Source organism: Lepidochelys olivacea (genome assembly GCF_965140295.1).
Source record: "Lepidochelys olivacea isolate rLepOli2 genome assembly, chromosome: 1".
NCBI classification, from domain to species: Eukaryota; Metazoa; Chordata; order Testudines; family Cheloniidae; genus Lepidochelys; species Lepidochelys olivacea.
In genome coordinates, this window is record NC_140411.1 from 13,025,748 (window position 1) to 13,041,127 (window position 15,380).

Genomic DNA, 15,380 nt, shown 5'->3' on the forward strand with positions numbered 1-15,380 from the left:
GCCGGTGTCAAGTGGGGGTCGGTCCTGGGACCAGTTTTGTTCAATATCTTCATAAATGATCTGGAGGACGGTGTGGATTGCACTCTCAGCAAATTTGCGGATGATACTAAACTGGGAGGAGTGGTAGATATGCTGGAGGGCAGGGATAGGATACAGAGGGACCTAGACAAATTGGAGGATTGGGCCAAAAGAAATCTGATGAGGTTCAATAAGGATAAGTGCAGGGTCCTGCACTTAGGACGGAAGAATCCAATGCACAGTTACAGACTAGGGACCGAATGGCTAGGCAGCAGTTCTGCGGAAAAGGACCTAGGGGTGACAGAAGCTGGATATGAGTCAGCAGTGTGCCCTTGTTGCCAAGAAGGCCAATGGCATTTTGGGATGTATAAGTAGGGGCATAGCGAGCAGATCGAGGGACGTGATCGTCCCCCTCTATTCGACATTGGTGAGGCCTCATCTGGAGTACTGTGTCCAGTTTTGGGCCCCACACTACAAGAAGGATGTGGATAAATTGGAGAGAGTCCAGCGAAGGGCAACAAAAATGATTAGGGGTCTGGAACACATGACTTATGAGGAGAGGCTGAGGGAACTGGGATTGTTTAGTCTGCAGAAGAGAAGAATGAGGGGGGATTTGATAGCTGCTTTCAACTACCTGAGAGGTGGTTCCAGAGAGGATGGTTCTAGACTGTTCTCAGTGGTAGAAGAGGACAGGACAAGGAGTAATGGTCTCAAGTTGCAGTGGGGGAGGTTTAGGTTGGATATTAGGAAAAACTTTTTCACTAGGAGGTTGGTGAAACACTGGAATGCGTTGCCTAGGGAGGTGGTAGAATCTCCTTCCTTAGAAGTTTTTAAGGTCAGGCTTGACAAAGCCCTGGCTGGGATGATTTAATTGGGGATTGGTCCTGCTTTGAGCAGGGGGTTGGACTAGATGACCTCCTGAGGTCCCTTCCAACCCTGATATTCTATGATTCTATGACCAAGAATAGCAGTCTTTTGTGATGCGTAACAGCAGACCTGCCGCATCTTGTACTGTATTTTTCTGCTGAGGCAGCTTCCTCTCCTAGGTGATGACATGTCAGTTGAAACGGCTGTTTGTGACATGTCTTTCACTTCAGGACACACAGATGTTGCAAACCTAACAGTTACGTGTTGGGCTACATGTTGGATGCATGTGTCGGGCTGTCTGGAGTGATTTGTGCCCTGATACGTAACAGTCTGCCCTGAGGTTGGCACTCACATTCATGAGTGGTCTGCCAGCATAACAGGGTAACTTTTAAGGTCTATTTGCATGCAGAATAAGGTTTTTCCAGTGGTCTTTGGGTTACTTTTAAGCAAAAAAAAAAGTCGTTAAATAATTTTCTCTACGCTCTTTAATAATTTAACAAAGAATTTAAAAAACTTGCTTCACTTTCTAAAAAGAAATTACTTCGGGGCTAAGCTCTAACATGGAAAACTTCAGCCCCAAAGGAGAGTTTTTCAGAATGATTACAACCCTGTTTTCACATACTCAACAAAGTCCCCCTATAATTGTAACAATTGTCACTATCATAAAATCTATAATAATGGAATGACTTTAGAATTTTGGGCACAGCTAGTGATTTCTGAGTCAGCCATTTCTGTCATGTTCATTTCTTGGACAGGTCTAAAAAGTATAAAGTCCATTGCATAATAGCAATGAAGCATTCCAGATAACGATTTCAAGATAATCATATCCTTTTATGCCTTTATAATATCACCCAAGGTTTACTATCCTGTCTTAGTGTGAGATCCTGCTCTCAGCAGAGTCAGTGGCAAAATTCCTTTTGGCTTTAGTGAGATCAGGCTGTAGTTGTTGCTTAAGTACAAGATATGAGTTTGTATGTTTGAGATCACTAAACTGACCTGCGTCAGTTGTAATGTACTCACAAAAATGGCAAACGCAGCAGAAAGCTAAAAATCCTTTAACACCAAGTGGATGGAATTCTGTAGCCAGTCTCGATATATATTTTTTTAAGACCGAGCCTATATACCTGATGTTCTCTTTCAGCTACAGAACAGGTTCTAAAGCTGAGTAAGGGAATGCATTTGTGAAGGCCTTGCCATTTAGATCAACAGAGAATATGGACAAGAGTTAACATTTGTAGGGAGAACGATCATGAAAATCGTTGTTTTAACACAGTAATACTGTTTCATTGGAACTTGACATGGGGATGGGTTGATGGCTCACTGGGAATGCCACAGATGCTAAGAAGCAGGTTCAGCTCTGGGAGCAAATTGGAGTTAGCCTCACAGTGTCCTGCATTGGCCTCTGTTGATAAAGAGCTATTTGCCTGGAGACAAAGGTGTTAGTCTTTTGTTTTTGTTTTTTTTAAGGATTCTGATTTTTTTAACAAGAAGCACAGATTTTAAAAAGGAATTTTTTTTTCCTTTGGGCTGCTGGAAAGCAGGTTTTCGGCTGAAAACAGTTAGTTTTTTTTTGTCTCTGCTTTGGGGCCAGAGCAGAGACAAAAGGGAATTGCATTTTGTGAGCTGGAGTTTTCTCTACCTAAAGGCAGGGTAGTTAACCTCCTTCAGGGAAATTCACAAGTCTTCACAGACCTGAAGAAGTTTTTCTTTTCCTAAGAGCAACTAGAGGGGTTTTCTGTCTATTTGCCTGGAGACAAAGGTGTTAGGTTTTGTGTTGTTTTTTTTAAGGATTTTTCTGTAGGCTTACAATCACTATCAGAGATCATAGGTATCCGGTTACAGCACAGCAAAATTTTACAAGCCAATTTTTTTGTTCGTTTTATTTCTAACTCTCGGTTGTAAAGTTAGTTAAAAACAGAGAGGCAAACATGACAGAAACCAAGACACAACACAAATTGGAGTTAACCAGACTGGAGGCAGCGAAAGAGGCAGAAAAAGCCCTAGAAGCTGCTCACAGGAGAGCTATGGAGGCAAAGGACAAAGATATAGAGGCAGCGAAAGAGGCAGAAAAAAATCAAGAGGCTGCCCACCTGAGAGCTATGGAGGTAGAAAAGAACCAAGAGGCTGCTCACAGGAGAGCTATGGAGGCAAGGGAAAAAGAACTGGAGGAAAAGGAAAAAGAGAGGAAGCATGCACTGGAGATGGAGAAGGCAAAGGCTCAGCAGAATAGCAATCCTTCTCCAGGTACCGCTTCACATCCCAGGCAATGATACCGAGGCCTTCTTAAAAAACTTCGAAAGGGCCTGCCTTGGGTACAGCATCTCTACAGTCCAAGAATGGTAGAGCTGAGGCCGCAGCTCAGTGGACCCTTAGCTGAGGTGGCGGCTGAAATGCCTAAGGAACACATGAACAAGTATGAACCGTTTAAAACCAAGGAGAGAGTCAAAATGGGGCTAGCACCCGAGCATTCCCTTCAGCGGTTCAGAGCCCTAAGGTGGAAATCAGACGTGTCATTTACCCGACATGCCTACCACACTGTGAGACATTGGGATGCCTGGATATCAGGAGTGAGTGTTAAATCTCCAGAAGATTTGCCCTTTCTAATGCAAATGGAGCAGTTCTTGGAGGGTGTTCCTGAGGAAATAGAAAGATACATCCTAGATGGGAAGCCCAAAACTGTAATCGAGGCGGGGGAGATTGGAGCCAAATGGGTGGAGGTGGCAGAAAAGAAAAAAACTGGTCGCAGTTAGAGCGGATACCAGAAGGGACAACCTCAGACCACACCCTACTACCAGGGGCAGCCCAAGGCCCCAAGGAACCCTCCAGACGCCTTATTGTTCCACCACACCGTTCTCCAGCAACCCACCTCGCCCCAGTGACCCGTCAGCTGGACGATGTTTTAAATGTAACGAGACGGGGCATGTGAAGGCCAACTGCCCCAAGAACCCCAACAGATTACAGTTAATTGTACCAGAATCACACCAGAGGTCCTCGGGCCCAGATACCTCCCAGATACCCTCGGAGCGAAGGGAAACTGTGAGTGTGGGCAGGAAGATGATCACTGCTTGGAGGGACACCGGAGCACAAGTGTTGGCTATCCATGCTTCCTTAGTGGACCCCAATTTAATCAACCCAGAGATCCAAGTGACTATTCAACCCTTCAAGTCAAACTCTTTCAATTTGCCTACAGCCAAGTTGCCTGTCCAGTACAAGGGCTGGTCAGGAACGTGGACTTTTGCAGTCCATGATGATTATCCCATCCCCATGCTGTTGGGGGAAGACTTGGCCAATCAGGTGAAGCTAGCAAAGAGGGTGGGAATGATCACCCGCAGCCAGGCTAAACAAGCCGTGAGGCCTAGCTCTGTTCCGGAAACTTCTACCAGGACCCGGTCAGAGGTGATGGACCCGGACCCCAGGCCAATGTCTGCAACAGCAGTAGTGGATTCAGTCCCAGAGACCTAGACAGAGCCAGTCCCAGAACCGGAGGAACAACTAGCACCAGACCATTGCCAGCACTGAATCCAGTACTTGCAACCCCAACACCAGAGAGCCCCACCGAACCTGAACCGGCAGCAGCCGATAACCCTACACAAGAGGCTCAGCTGGAGCCTGAACCCCAACATAGTGCCCCAGCGGAGAGCGGTTCACAGTCAACGGAAACAGTCCCATCCCCTACATCGCTTCCAGAAGGACCAAGCATAGGTCCACAATCCAGTGAGGAACTGATGTCTCCAGCATCAAGGAAACCGTTTGAAACCGAACAGGAAGCAGATGAAAGCCTCCAGAGAGCTTGGACGGCGGCACAGAGCAACCCACCATCTCTCAGCTCTTCTAATTGATCCAGGTTTGTTGTCAAAAGAGGACTTTTATACAAGGAAACTCTTTCTGGTGGACACCAGAAAGACTGGCATCCTCAGAGACAGTTGGTAGTTCCAACTAAGTACCAGGTCCAGCTCTTGAGCTTAGCCCATGATCATCCTAGTCGCCATGCTGGGGTGAACAGGACCAAAGACCATTTGGGGAGGTCATTCCACTGGAGGGAATGGGCAAGGATGTTTCTACCTATGTCCGGTCTTGTGAGGTATGCCAAAAAGTGGGAAAACCCCAAGACCAGGTCAAAGTCCCTCTTCAGCCGCTCCCCATCATTGAAGTTCCACCAGTATTAACTGAGTTTTGCAGGGAGCTCAGCTGATTCCTCGTACTTGGGCACAGTGAGGTGAGGTCTTTGTGCAGGGAGGAGAAATGTTCCATTAAGTGGGGATGCAAGGACTTCTTGAACAGGCAGATTTTCACAGCCCCCTGCTGCCAGATCCCAGGTTACATGAAGGGAACATAGGATTTTTTGCCTTCTTCTACAACCTGGGGCACGAGTCACTTGCTGGGAACATCTGCATAGATCTCATTTAATCCATTCCCTGCCACTGCAGGGTCTTCGGATATTGGTGTCCCTTGGTTCCTCCTGTTCTCTGCCTATGGCACACAATAGTTTGGTCTCTTGAGGGCTGCAATACTTGGGTATAATTCTGGTTGTCAGTTTTGGTGCAGAGATGCTGGGTGGTGTTTAGTGGCCTGTGATATGCAGGAGGTCAGACTAGATGATCTGGTAGTCCCTTCTGACATTAAACTTTATGACTCTGAGTTTCTGTACTGGATCAGAAATTCACAATTCAGCTAGTCCAGTATCTTGTCTCCAATGATGGCCAACACCAGATACTTCAGAAGAAGACCCAGGGTCGGTCCTGGGGCCGGTTTTGTTCAGTATCTTCATAAATGATCTGGAGGATGGTGTGGATTGCACTCTCAGCAAATTTGCGGATGATACTAAACTGGGAGGAGTGGTAGATACGCTGGAGGGGAGGGATAGGATACAGAAGGACCTAGACAAATTGGAGGATTGGGCCAAAAGAAATCTGATGAGGTTCAATAAGGATAAGTGCAGGGTCCTGCACTTAGGACGGAAGAACCCAATGCACCGCTACAGACTAGGGACCGAATGGCTAGGCAGCAGTTCTGCGGAAAAGGACCTAGGGGTGACAGTGGACGAGAAGCTGGATATGAGTCAGCAGTGTGCCCTTGTTGCCAAGAAGACCAATGGCATTTTGGGATGTATAAGTAGGGGCATAGCGAGCAGATCGAGGGACGTGATCGTTCCCCTCTATTTGACATTGGTGAGGCCTCATCTGGAGTACTGTGTCCAGTTTTGGGCCCCCCACTTCAAGAAGGATGTGGATAAATTGGAGAGAGTCCAGCGAAGGGCAACAAAAATGATTAGGGGTCTGGAACACATGACTTATGAGGAGAGGCTGAGGGAGCTGGGATTGTTTAGCCTGCAGAAGAGAAGAATGAGGGGGGATTTGATTGCTGCTTTCAACTACCTGAAAGGGGGTTCCAAAGAGGATGGCTCTAGACTATTCTCAATGGTAGCAGATGACAGAACGAGGAGTAATGGTCTCAAGTTGCAGTGGGGGAGGTTTAGATTGGATATTAGGAAAAACTTTTTCACTAGAGGGTGGTGAAACACTGGAATGCATTACCTAGGGAGGTGGTAGAATCTCCTTCCTTAGAGGTTTTTAAGGTCAGGCTTGACAAAACCCTGGCTAGGATGATCTAACTGGGAATTGGTCCTGCTTCGAGCAGGGGGTTGGACTATATGACCTTCTGGGGTCCCTTCCAACCCTGATATTCTATGATTCTAAGACTCCAGAAACCCTACAGCAGGCAAACGTAGGATAACATGTTCCCCATGAAGGTCTCTTCCTGTTCCCTAATATTTAGATTGGCTTAAGTACTGAAGCATGAGGTTTGACATCCCTTCCAAAATTTTCGTTAGCACTATTATAGCTCTGGATATTCTTGTTATTGATATAAATGTCCAGGCCTCCTTTGAATCTTGCTACATTCTTGGCCTCAACATCTAGTGGCAACGAGTTCCACAGTCTAATCACACATCATTTGAAACATCAGTTTTGAATTTGCCATCTTTCAGTTTCATTGAGTGCAGTTTTTTTTCTTTTTGCTGAGAGAACAAAAGCTCCCAATCTACCTTCTCTATACTATTCATTATTCTGTAAACTCTGATCATATCCCCTCTTAATCTGGTTGCATTATTACCACCCTTTTTGCAGCTTTGGAGTTAATAAAAGGAATACATTGGGAGGAGCAGGCATGCTGGCTGAGGAGTTGCAGCATTTTAAGGGAGGGGAGATACCAAAGTAGAAAGGTAAATGCAATAGAAATAGAAGTTCTGTACATACCAGATCCACAGACAGCTCATGTTGAATTCATTATAAGAAGTGGAATGACAGAGTATTAAATGGGACTGTTACCATTCTGACACTTCTTAAAAAAAATATAAATTAGAGACGATATAGGAACAAATGGGGTAAGATTTGAGAAGTTTTAAAGAGAAATATTCTCATGAAGCCTCTACTCAAATCTTACTTATTTGTTACCTATATCTCCAACCACACAACATATTCAGAAATGTGGAATCATAGCCTTGGCTTGAAAATTCACTTGAAAAACCCATTGCCATTATTATAGTGTAAATCCACTTCTTCAATATTCTTACATTTAGTTCCTTTCATTCTTAAGGTTCCATAAGCACTTCAAAATGTAAAGTGATGTACAAACAATATATAAAAGATGATGGAACCCACCCCTGAAATGCAGGCACCTCTAGGTTAGAAACAGGCCAATTGTCAAACAGCCCACAGTAACATTACAATTTAGAACAGGAAGTGAACAATACTGCATCCACTTGAAGCTACAGAAGAAATTTAGGGAAGCACAGCATAGTTATCCAAGGTGGAATTTGGCCAGAACAGTAGGGTTAATACCCCAGATTGCCATGGGTTCTTTAATAATAGCTGAAGGACCTGTATGAACGGATCAAACTAATTTATATAGGAGTCGGGTAGGGTGACATCCTGACAAGCTATTTTTGAGAAAGATACTTAACACTTTTCAAATATGTAACTTTTGTGGTAAGACATTAATCTGGAGTCAGAGCAACAGCACCACTTATGCTTTCCGTTTTACGTTTTCAGGATAACTTGCTTACTAATCGTGTGCATAGGTCAAAAGAGTTAGCTCAGAGCCAGTTTGAACTGGTTACTGTTTCTCCAGCCAGTGTTAATGTTTCAGCTGTTTCTCAGACACTTGGCAGGGGGAGGAGAGCGAGGCAAATAAGCTGCTGATTTGGTCTTTGAGCAACCTTGAGAGGGACATAGAGCAGACAGGAAGCTGTATATGGATGGTATTAGCAGAAATAATCTATCACCCCTTTGAATATTTGTTCTTCAGTATGTTTAAAGAGGACATCATTTGAAGGTTTTGCAGAGCTGTAGCATTATTACCTGACACTGGTCCCCTTCAGAGTAAATGTTCTGATCTGGTGCAACACAGTTGGGAAGCTGCAGTGTTATAACAAAGGCCCTGTATAAAGCACAATTTTCTTTCAGAAAATTAATGACAGTGTAAATGGCAAAGTATTGAATTTCATTGAGTTTGCATAGAATTAATTTTACAAGTAACAGTAAAACAGAATGAAAATTCATTCTGTCCTTGAAATTGAGTAGGTATTTTCTATTAAAGACTTTGTAGACATTTTCCTTTTTTTTTTTTTTAAAGTGTTTAAAAGATCACAGTTTGGGGGCATTTTGACAATTTTCATGTCCTCCATGACATAGTGATTGGCACAAGGGTCTAGTATAACTTGGTAAATGTCTAATCTTTAAGTGCAATCATGTTATAATTGAGTCTTGACACTTATCTTCAATAACACAAGAACTAAGGGGTCACCCAATGAAATTAATTGGCAGCAGGTTTAAAAGAAACATAAGGAAGTACTTCTTCAGAGAATGCACCATCAGCCTTTGGAACTTGTTGCTAGGGGATATTGTGAAAGCCAAAAGTCTAACTGTGTCAAAAAAGAAGTAGATAAATTCCTGGAGGATAGGTCCATCAATGACTATTAGCCAAGATGGTCAGGGACACAACCCCATGTTCCGGGTGTTTCTAAAGCTTCTGCTTTCAGAAGCTGGAACTGGATGACAGAGGATGCATCACTCGATATTGCCCTGTTCTGTTAATTCCCACCGAATCATCTGGCATGAGCCACTCTTGGAAGACAGGATACTGGGCTAGATGGAGCATTGGTCTGACCCAGCATAGCCATTCTTATGTTCACTGGTTGCAGTAAAATAATTCAGTTTGCGTTCACATAACAGCTTTTTTTTTTTTTAACCATACAACTAAAGAATGCATGAATGTGAAGCAACAATTACTTCATTGCCTCTGCAATCGGTGATTGAAGCAGGGAGGGGAGCGTGCTTAGCTTACAGGAAAATAGAATGAACTGGGCTGGGGGGAGGGGGGGTCCATCAAGGAGAAACAAACAGAACTTTCACATCATAGCCTGGCCATTCCTGAAACTGGTTTTCAAAGCTTCTCTGATGTGCACCGCGCCCTCCTGTACTCTTCTAACAGCCCTGGTGTCTGGCGGCACGTAATCAGCAGCCAGGCTATTTGCCTCAACCTGCCACCCCGCCATAAACGTCTCCCCCTTACTCTCACAGATATTATGGAGCGCACAGCAAGCAGGAATAATAATTTAGCTGAGTTTACCAAGTCAGTAAACTGCGCCAGCGCGCCTTTAAACGTCCAAATGCACATTCTACCACCATTCTGCACTTGCTCAGCCTAGTTGAACAGCTCCTGACTACTGTCCAGGGTGCCTGAGTATGGCTTCATGAGCCATGGCATTAAGGGGTAGGCTGGGTCCCCAAGGATAACTATAGGCATTTCAACATCCCCCAACGGTTATTTTCTGGTCTGGAAAGTAAGTCCCTTGCTGCAGCTGTTGAAACAGACCAGAGTTCCTGAAGATGCGAGCATCATGTACCTTTCCCAGCCACCCCATGTGGATGTTGGTGAAACGTCCCTTGTGATCCACCAGTGCTTGCAGCACCATTGAAAGGTACCCCTTTCGGTTTATGTACTCGGCGGCTTGGTGCTCCGGTGCCAAGATAGGGATATGGGTTCCGTCTATGGCCCCACCACAGTTAGGGAATCCCATTGCAGCAAAACCATCCACCATGATCTGCACATTTTCCAGAGTCACTACCCTTGATATCAGCAGCTCCGTGATAGCATTGCCTACTTGCATCACAGCAGCCCCCACAGTAGATTTGCCCACTCCAAATTGATTCCCGACTGACCGGTAGCTGTCTGACGTTGCAAGCTTCCACAGGGCTATTGCCACTCGCCTCTCAACTGTGAGGGCTGCTCTTATCTTGGTATTCTTGCGCTTCAGGGCAGGGGAAAGCAAGTCACAAAGTTCCATGAAAGTGCCCTTACGCATGCGAAAGTTTCACAGCCAGTAGGAATTGTCCCAGACCCGCAACACTATGCGGTCCCACCACTCTGTGCTTGTTTCCCGGGCCCAGAATCGGCGTTCCACGCCATGAACCTGCCCAACTGACACCATGATGAGCACATTGAAGGGGCCTGTACTTCGTGAGAAGTCTGTGTCCATGTCCTCATCACTCTCGTCACCACGCTGCAGTCGCCGCCTCCTCGCCTGGTTTCGCTTTTCTTGCAGGTTATGGTTCTGCATATCCTGCTGGATAACGCACATGGTCTTTATAATGCTCATAATTGCCACGGTGATCTGAGCGGGCTCCATGTTCCCAGTGCTATGGCGTCTGCACTGGAAAAAGACGCAAAATGATTGTCTGCCGTTGCTCTGACAGAGGGTGTGGCAACTGACAGCATGGCTTACAGGGTTGGCTTACAGGGAATTAAAATCGACGAAGGGGGTGGCTTTGCATCAAGGAGAAACAGAATGGCCCCCTCAAGGATAGAACTCAAAACTTGGGTTTAGCAGGCTGTTGAATTCACAGAGGGAAGGAGGAGAAAATGAACACAAAACAAATCTGGTCTATTTCTTGTTTTGGTCCACTTCATGTATCTTTATACATCTTGCTGGCAGCAGATGGTGCAGTACGACTGCTGGCCATCGTCATCTCCTGGGTGCTCATTAGAAGACAGTGCAGTAGGACTGCTGGCAGGACTGAATCGCCATGAGACGAAACTTAAAAGGGAAATGACCTGGCTGAGTCACTCCCATGTTTGCCCAGCCGCCCCTGACCGACCTCACCGAGGTCGGCTAAAAGAGCACCCTGGAGTACGGCGACGATGGCTACCAGTCATACTGCACTGTCCGCTGCCAAAAGACAATGAGCTGCTGCTGTGTAGCAATGCAGTACCGCGTCTGCCAGCACCCAGGAGACATACGGTGAGTTGAGTGGGCTCCATGCTTGCTGTGGTATGGTGTCTGCACGGGTAACCCAGGAAAAAAGGTGCGAAACGATTGTCTGCCCTTGCTTTCATGGAGGGAGGGAGGGAAGGAAGGAAGGGAGTGCCTGACGATATGTACCCAGAACCACCTGCGACAATGTTTTTGTCCCATCAGGCATTGGGATTTCTACCCAGAATTTAAATGGGCGGTGGGAACTGTGGGATAGCTACGCACAGTGCAACGCTCTGGAAGTCGGCAGTTGCCTCGGTACTGTGGACCACTCCGCCAACTAAATGCCAACTAAATGCACTTAGAGCATTTGCGTGGAGACACACACAATCTACTGTATAAAAACGCTTTCTACAAAACCGACTTCTGTAAATTCGACTTAATTTCGTAGCGTAGACATAGCCTAAGTCTGCAAAACCTTCCTCAAGAGAAAGAGCCCAGCTATGTGGGTGAAAGGTCACAGGCTGGTCTGTGCTTAGAGTATGATAAGTCTATCTTCAACCAGAGTTAAGAGAAGTGCAGTTTATGCCAAGCTATGTGCTCCTAAAGCACTCAGTTTTACTTCCAATTCTTAATGTTCAATAGTGGACAAACTCTGATCTCTTAATATCTCTGTGGTTGCCAGAATTGGTCTAGTTCTGAACTTATTGGAGAGAGAAAGTTTCCCTAAGTCCCTCTGCTAGTGTTCAGCTTTTCGGTGTGTATAATGGGGCTGAGTGAAGGAGGAAGGCCCCAGAGGGGTCAATGTTAATCGTGTGTTTTAATGTACGCTGCTTTTTAAAATAATTTAAATGAATATGCATTTTATGTCTAAAGGGTTTCTTCAAACTTTGAGGGTCTCTGTTACTAGACTAATTTTTGTGTGGAGAGGTCTGACTACAGGAAAGGAAGTATAGCAGGTGTGTCTAGGGATTATAATGCTAGTTTTTACAGTCTGGACCATCTGTCCTCACTCCACTGACTTCAGTAGCAGAGGGTTTGCATAGAGAGAGACCTGAACCCACAGATGTGCCATCCACAAACTTCTGAGAGTTAAAATCCATATCTGAATTTTGTAGCTCAGACTCTTATCATTTTGGGCAGGAAGAAATAGGCTCTTCCATTGTGAAGTAATTTTCAAAAACTGGGTTAAGAAACAAATATGCCTTTGGCGGAGGGTCCTCCCTAACCCCACAGCAGTTAATTGCCAGATAGAGTTACCCTATGCTGACCTAAATGAACAGTTGCTGGTGCACAGAGATAAGCGGACATTTGGCAAGTGGAGATGCTGTATAAGCTGAAGATGTTTACAAAAAAACTATCCATTTGAGTTTTAACTATTTAAAATATGGAGGGACCATTGCTTCCCAAGTGAGAAAAGAATAAGATGGGTAAGGAGTTTTATTAGAGTGTTTCAGAGTAACAGCCGTGTTAGTCTATATTCGCAAAAAGAAAAGGAGTACTTGTGGCACCTTAGAGACTAACCAATTTATTTGAGCATAAGCTTTCGTGAGCTACAGCTCACTTCATCGGATGCATACTATGGAAACTGCAGAAGACATTATATTTCATAGTCTCTGTGTATATAATGTCTTCTGCAGTTTCCACAGTGCTCACGAAAGCTCATGCTCAAATAAATTGGATAGTCTCTAAGGTGCCACAAGTCCTCCTTTTCTTTTATTAGAATAATGGAGAGGACCAAGTGTAGCGCTTGGAGACCAACTATTGTAAGTGTGACATTCAGAGAGCAAATACTTTGAGAAGGGTTCAAGATCTGGAGAGGACACTTGTTCTTAGGATCCATGAGTGGACAGCTTGAATGCAGCTCACAGGTGGCATTAGTTCCAAAGGAGACATAGATGCTGGAACTAGGGGTGCTTCCGCAACCCTTGGCTTGAAGTGGTTTCCATTATATACAGAATTTATAGTTTGGTTCAGTGGCTCTCAGCACCCCCACTATACGAATTGTTCCAGCAACCCTGAAAGGAGAACAAGTGGATTTTTGAGAATCCTAGAAATTAGAGATGGGAAAGACCTAATAAACCCCCATATAGTGGATCCTCCACCCACTTACAGGGTTGCTGTCAACCATAAAATCCTTGGTGTTTTGTTTTCTGACCAGTCGTCCACCACTACCTGGATGTGATACTAACACACACTAGAGCTAAGCCATCGTCCTAAAGAATCTAATAACTCAAGCCACTGAAGGGGGCCACTGACAGCTCACGTTTGGCCCCCTATTGAGAAATCATAGAAATGTTTCCATTTCTTTTTAATCCCAAAGTCTATAGCATTTTTAAAACAAATACATTCCCTTATCCACTCCTCAGATATGGTTTCCAACCCAGATAGTGCAGCACTGTGTTAATATGTGAGAACCGTAAAGTGACATTGACTAAACTGCAACATCGAGAAATGCAGAAAGTAAGCAAGCAACAGCAATAGATAAAATATGACTATAATTTTAAAAAAATTTCAGATTTTGTAATCTAAGATGTTAGTAACAAAAGTTAGGAAATGTCTTTAAAATATATTTTTAACCTGGCAGTGTCCCTTTAAAGTTAATCGTTTTTGTGGGGGAGGGGAAAAGGGAGGTGTTAAAAGCTTTTTTAGAAGCTACAGGAAGATGGATAACTTGGGGCTCCTGTCCGCCATACTGAGCCATTATGCTTGTTGGTGTATGGAATGTGAGGAAAATCATTTAAAGGAGAATGAGAGATCAATGGAAAATACAGCACTTCCAGTAGGTTATATCCTCCATGGAAGCAAGAAGAGCAGGAAAGGTAATCTCTTTGGATTCCCAAGTATCAGCCATGCACTTCCCAGACGCATTGCTGTGCTTCCTCATGATCAGTAAAGCATTTCAGTGTAAGTTCTAAGTGGTGTCTAATATTATGTCACTGTCTTTTCCTTAGACAGGAGATGGTGCCGCAGCCGGGGGAATTCCCTATCGAAGACAGAACCGTCACAAACCAAACCTGACATCAACCGATCTGCCAGAAGAAGAAACAAAAAGAATCGCCAGGATATTTTCTGCACAATTGTCCAAAAAAGAATAGCAGAAGTAACCAGAGTAGCTGTGTAGAGAGGAACTGCTTTAGTGCTCATGCTCTACATTTTGGGGAAACTATGACACTTTCAATAGGAGGGGGAGAGGAAATTACTTTAACTCTCCTGACTTCAAAAGAAAAATGTCATCCTACCCGCCCCCACCATGTCAGCACAGAACCACTCTCCTAAAAGAGAAGTAGATTCTACTCTCATTGATTTAATGTGTGTAATTGCCCCTCATTTAAATGGGAGTTAACTACCCATGTCAAACAGGGAATCTTAAATGCAGAATATCCTCTATTCGCCTGGGTCTGTTGGAAGCTGAGGGTGCTGTGCATCTTGCAAGATCAGATCACTGGAGTAAGGCACTGATAGACTTTAGTAACCTGAACAGTGTCATCTCATCTGTGGGAAATTCGTCTAATTACCCTTTTTTGCCTGCTAGGTAATGGAACATCCAGTTGTTTGGGGACACTACTTTTTTCTTGACACACGGAGGGAAAGTTAGAAGCTGTTTCAGTTTTAAGAAAAATGAAATATCCATTTATTTTTTTTCCCTGAGAGAAACTGCATTAGAATCCTTTGCAACAAGACACACAATTGCAGTCTCCATGCAAATGTGCACAGACAACCCAGACTTGGGAAGCTACAGTCACTGTTTTGTATGCTAATGACCTTTTTAAAAAACATGTTGATTTGTAAGACAAATCTGTTGCCTTGAATACTGAAGTAAGGCTTATTTTTACACGGGTTGGGTAGATTGTAAGTAAAATGTACAGATACTGTAAAATAAATTATCTATGCAAGACTGTTTTGCTAGTAAGTATGGAATTTTGTGGACAAATTATTTTTATTAATTTATGTAGTCATTTCTAATTTTAAAAAAATCACAAGTTTCAAGTGTCTCTGGATAACTGACCTAAACACAAACCATGCTAACTTATTTTGAATGATAAAGTTTGTTTCAATAAAATAAAACTTGTATTTTTATGCCTTCCTGCTGTTTAAGATGTTGTTTTAGAAATGTTATTGTTCACATGTTAAAAAGTTAGAGCCTGATCCTCCCAGTGGAGTCAGTGATAAAATGCCCATTGACTTCAGTGGTGCAGGATTGTGCCTTTAAGCCCAGAACCTTAAAGACTCCTAAGTCCCA

General features: G+C 44.2%; 1 protein-coding gene across 4 annotated transcripts in view; it reads left to right on the top strand.

Moving 5' to 3' along the window:
* The window catches only part of C2CD3 (C2 domain containing 3 centriole elongation regulator), a 92,064-nt gene extending 76,944 nt beyond the window's left edge, over positions 1-15,120 (top strand). For all 4 annotated transcript variants that reach the window (XM_084620152.1, XM_084620153.1, XM_084620154.1 and 1 more), the window contains one exon: positions 14,092-15,120. In XM_084620152.1, coding sequence (XP_084476278.1) covers positions 14,092-14,235 — 144 coding nt within the window. In that variant the 3' untranslated portion in view covers positions 14,236-15,120. The remainder of the gene's footprint in view (positions 1-14,091) is intronic.
* The last annotated feature ends 260 nt before the right edge of the window (positions 15,121-15,380 follow it).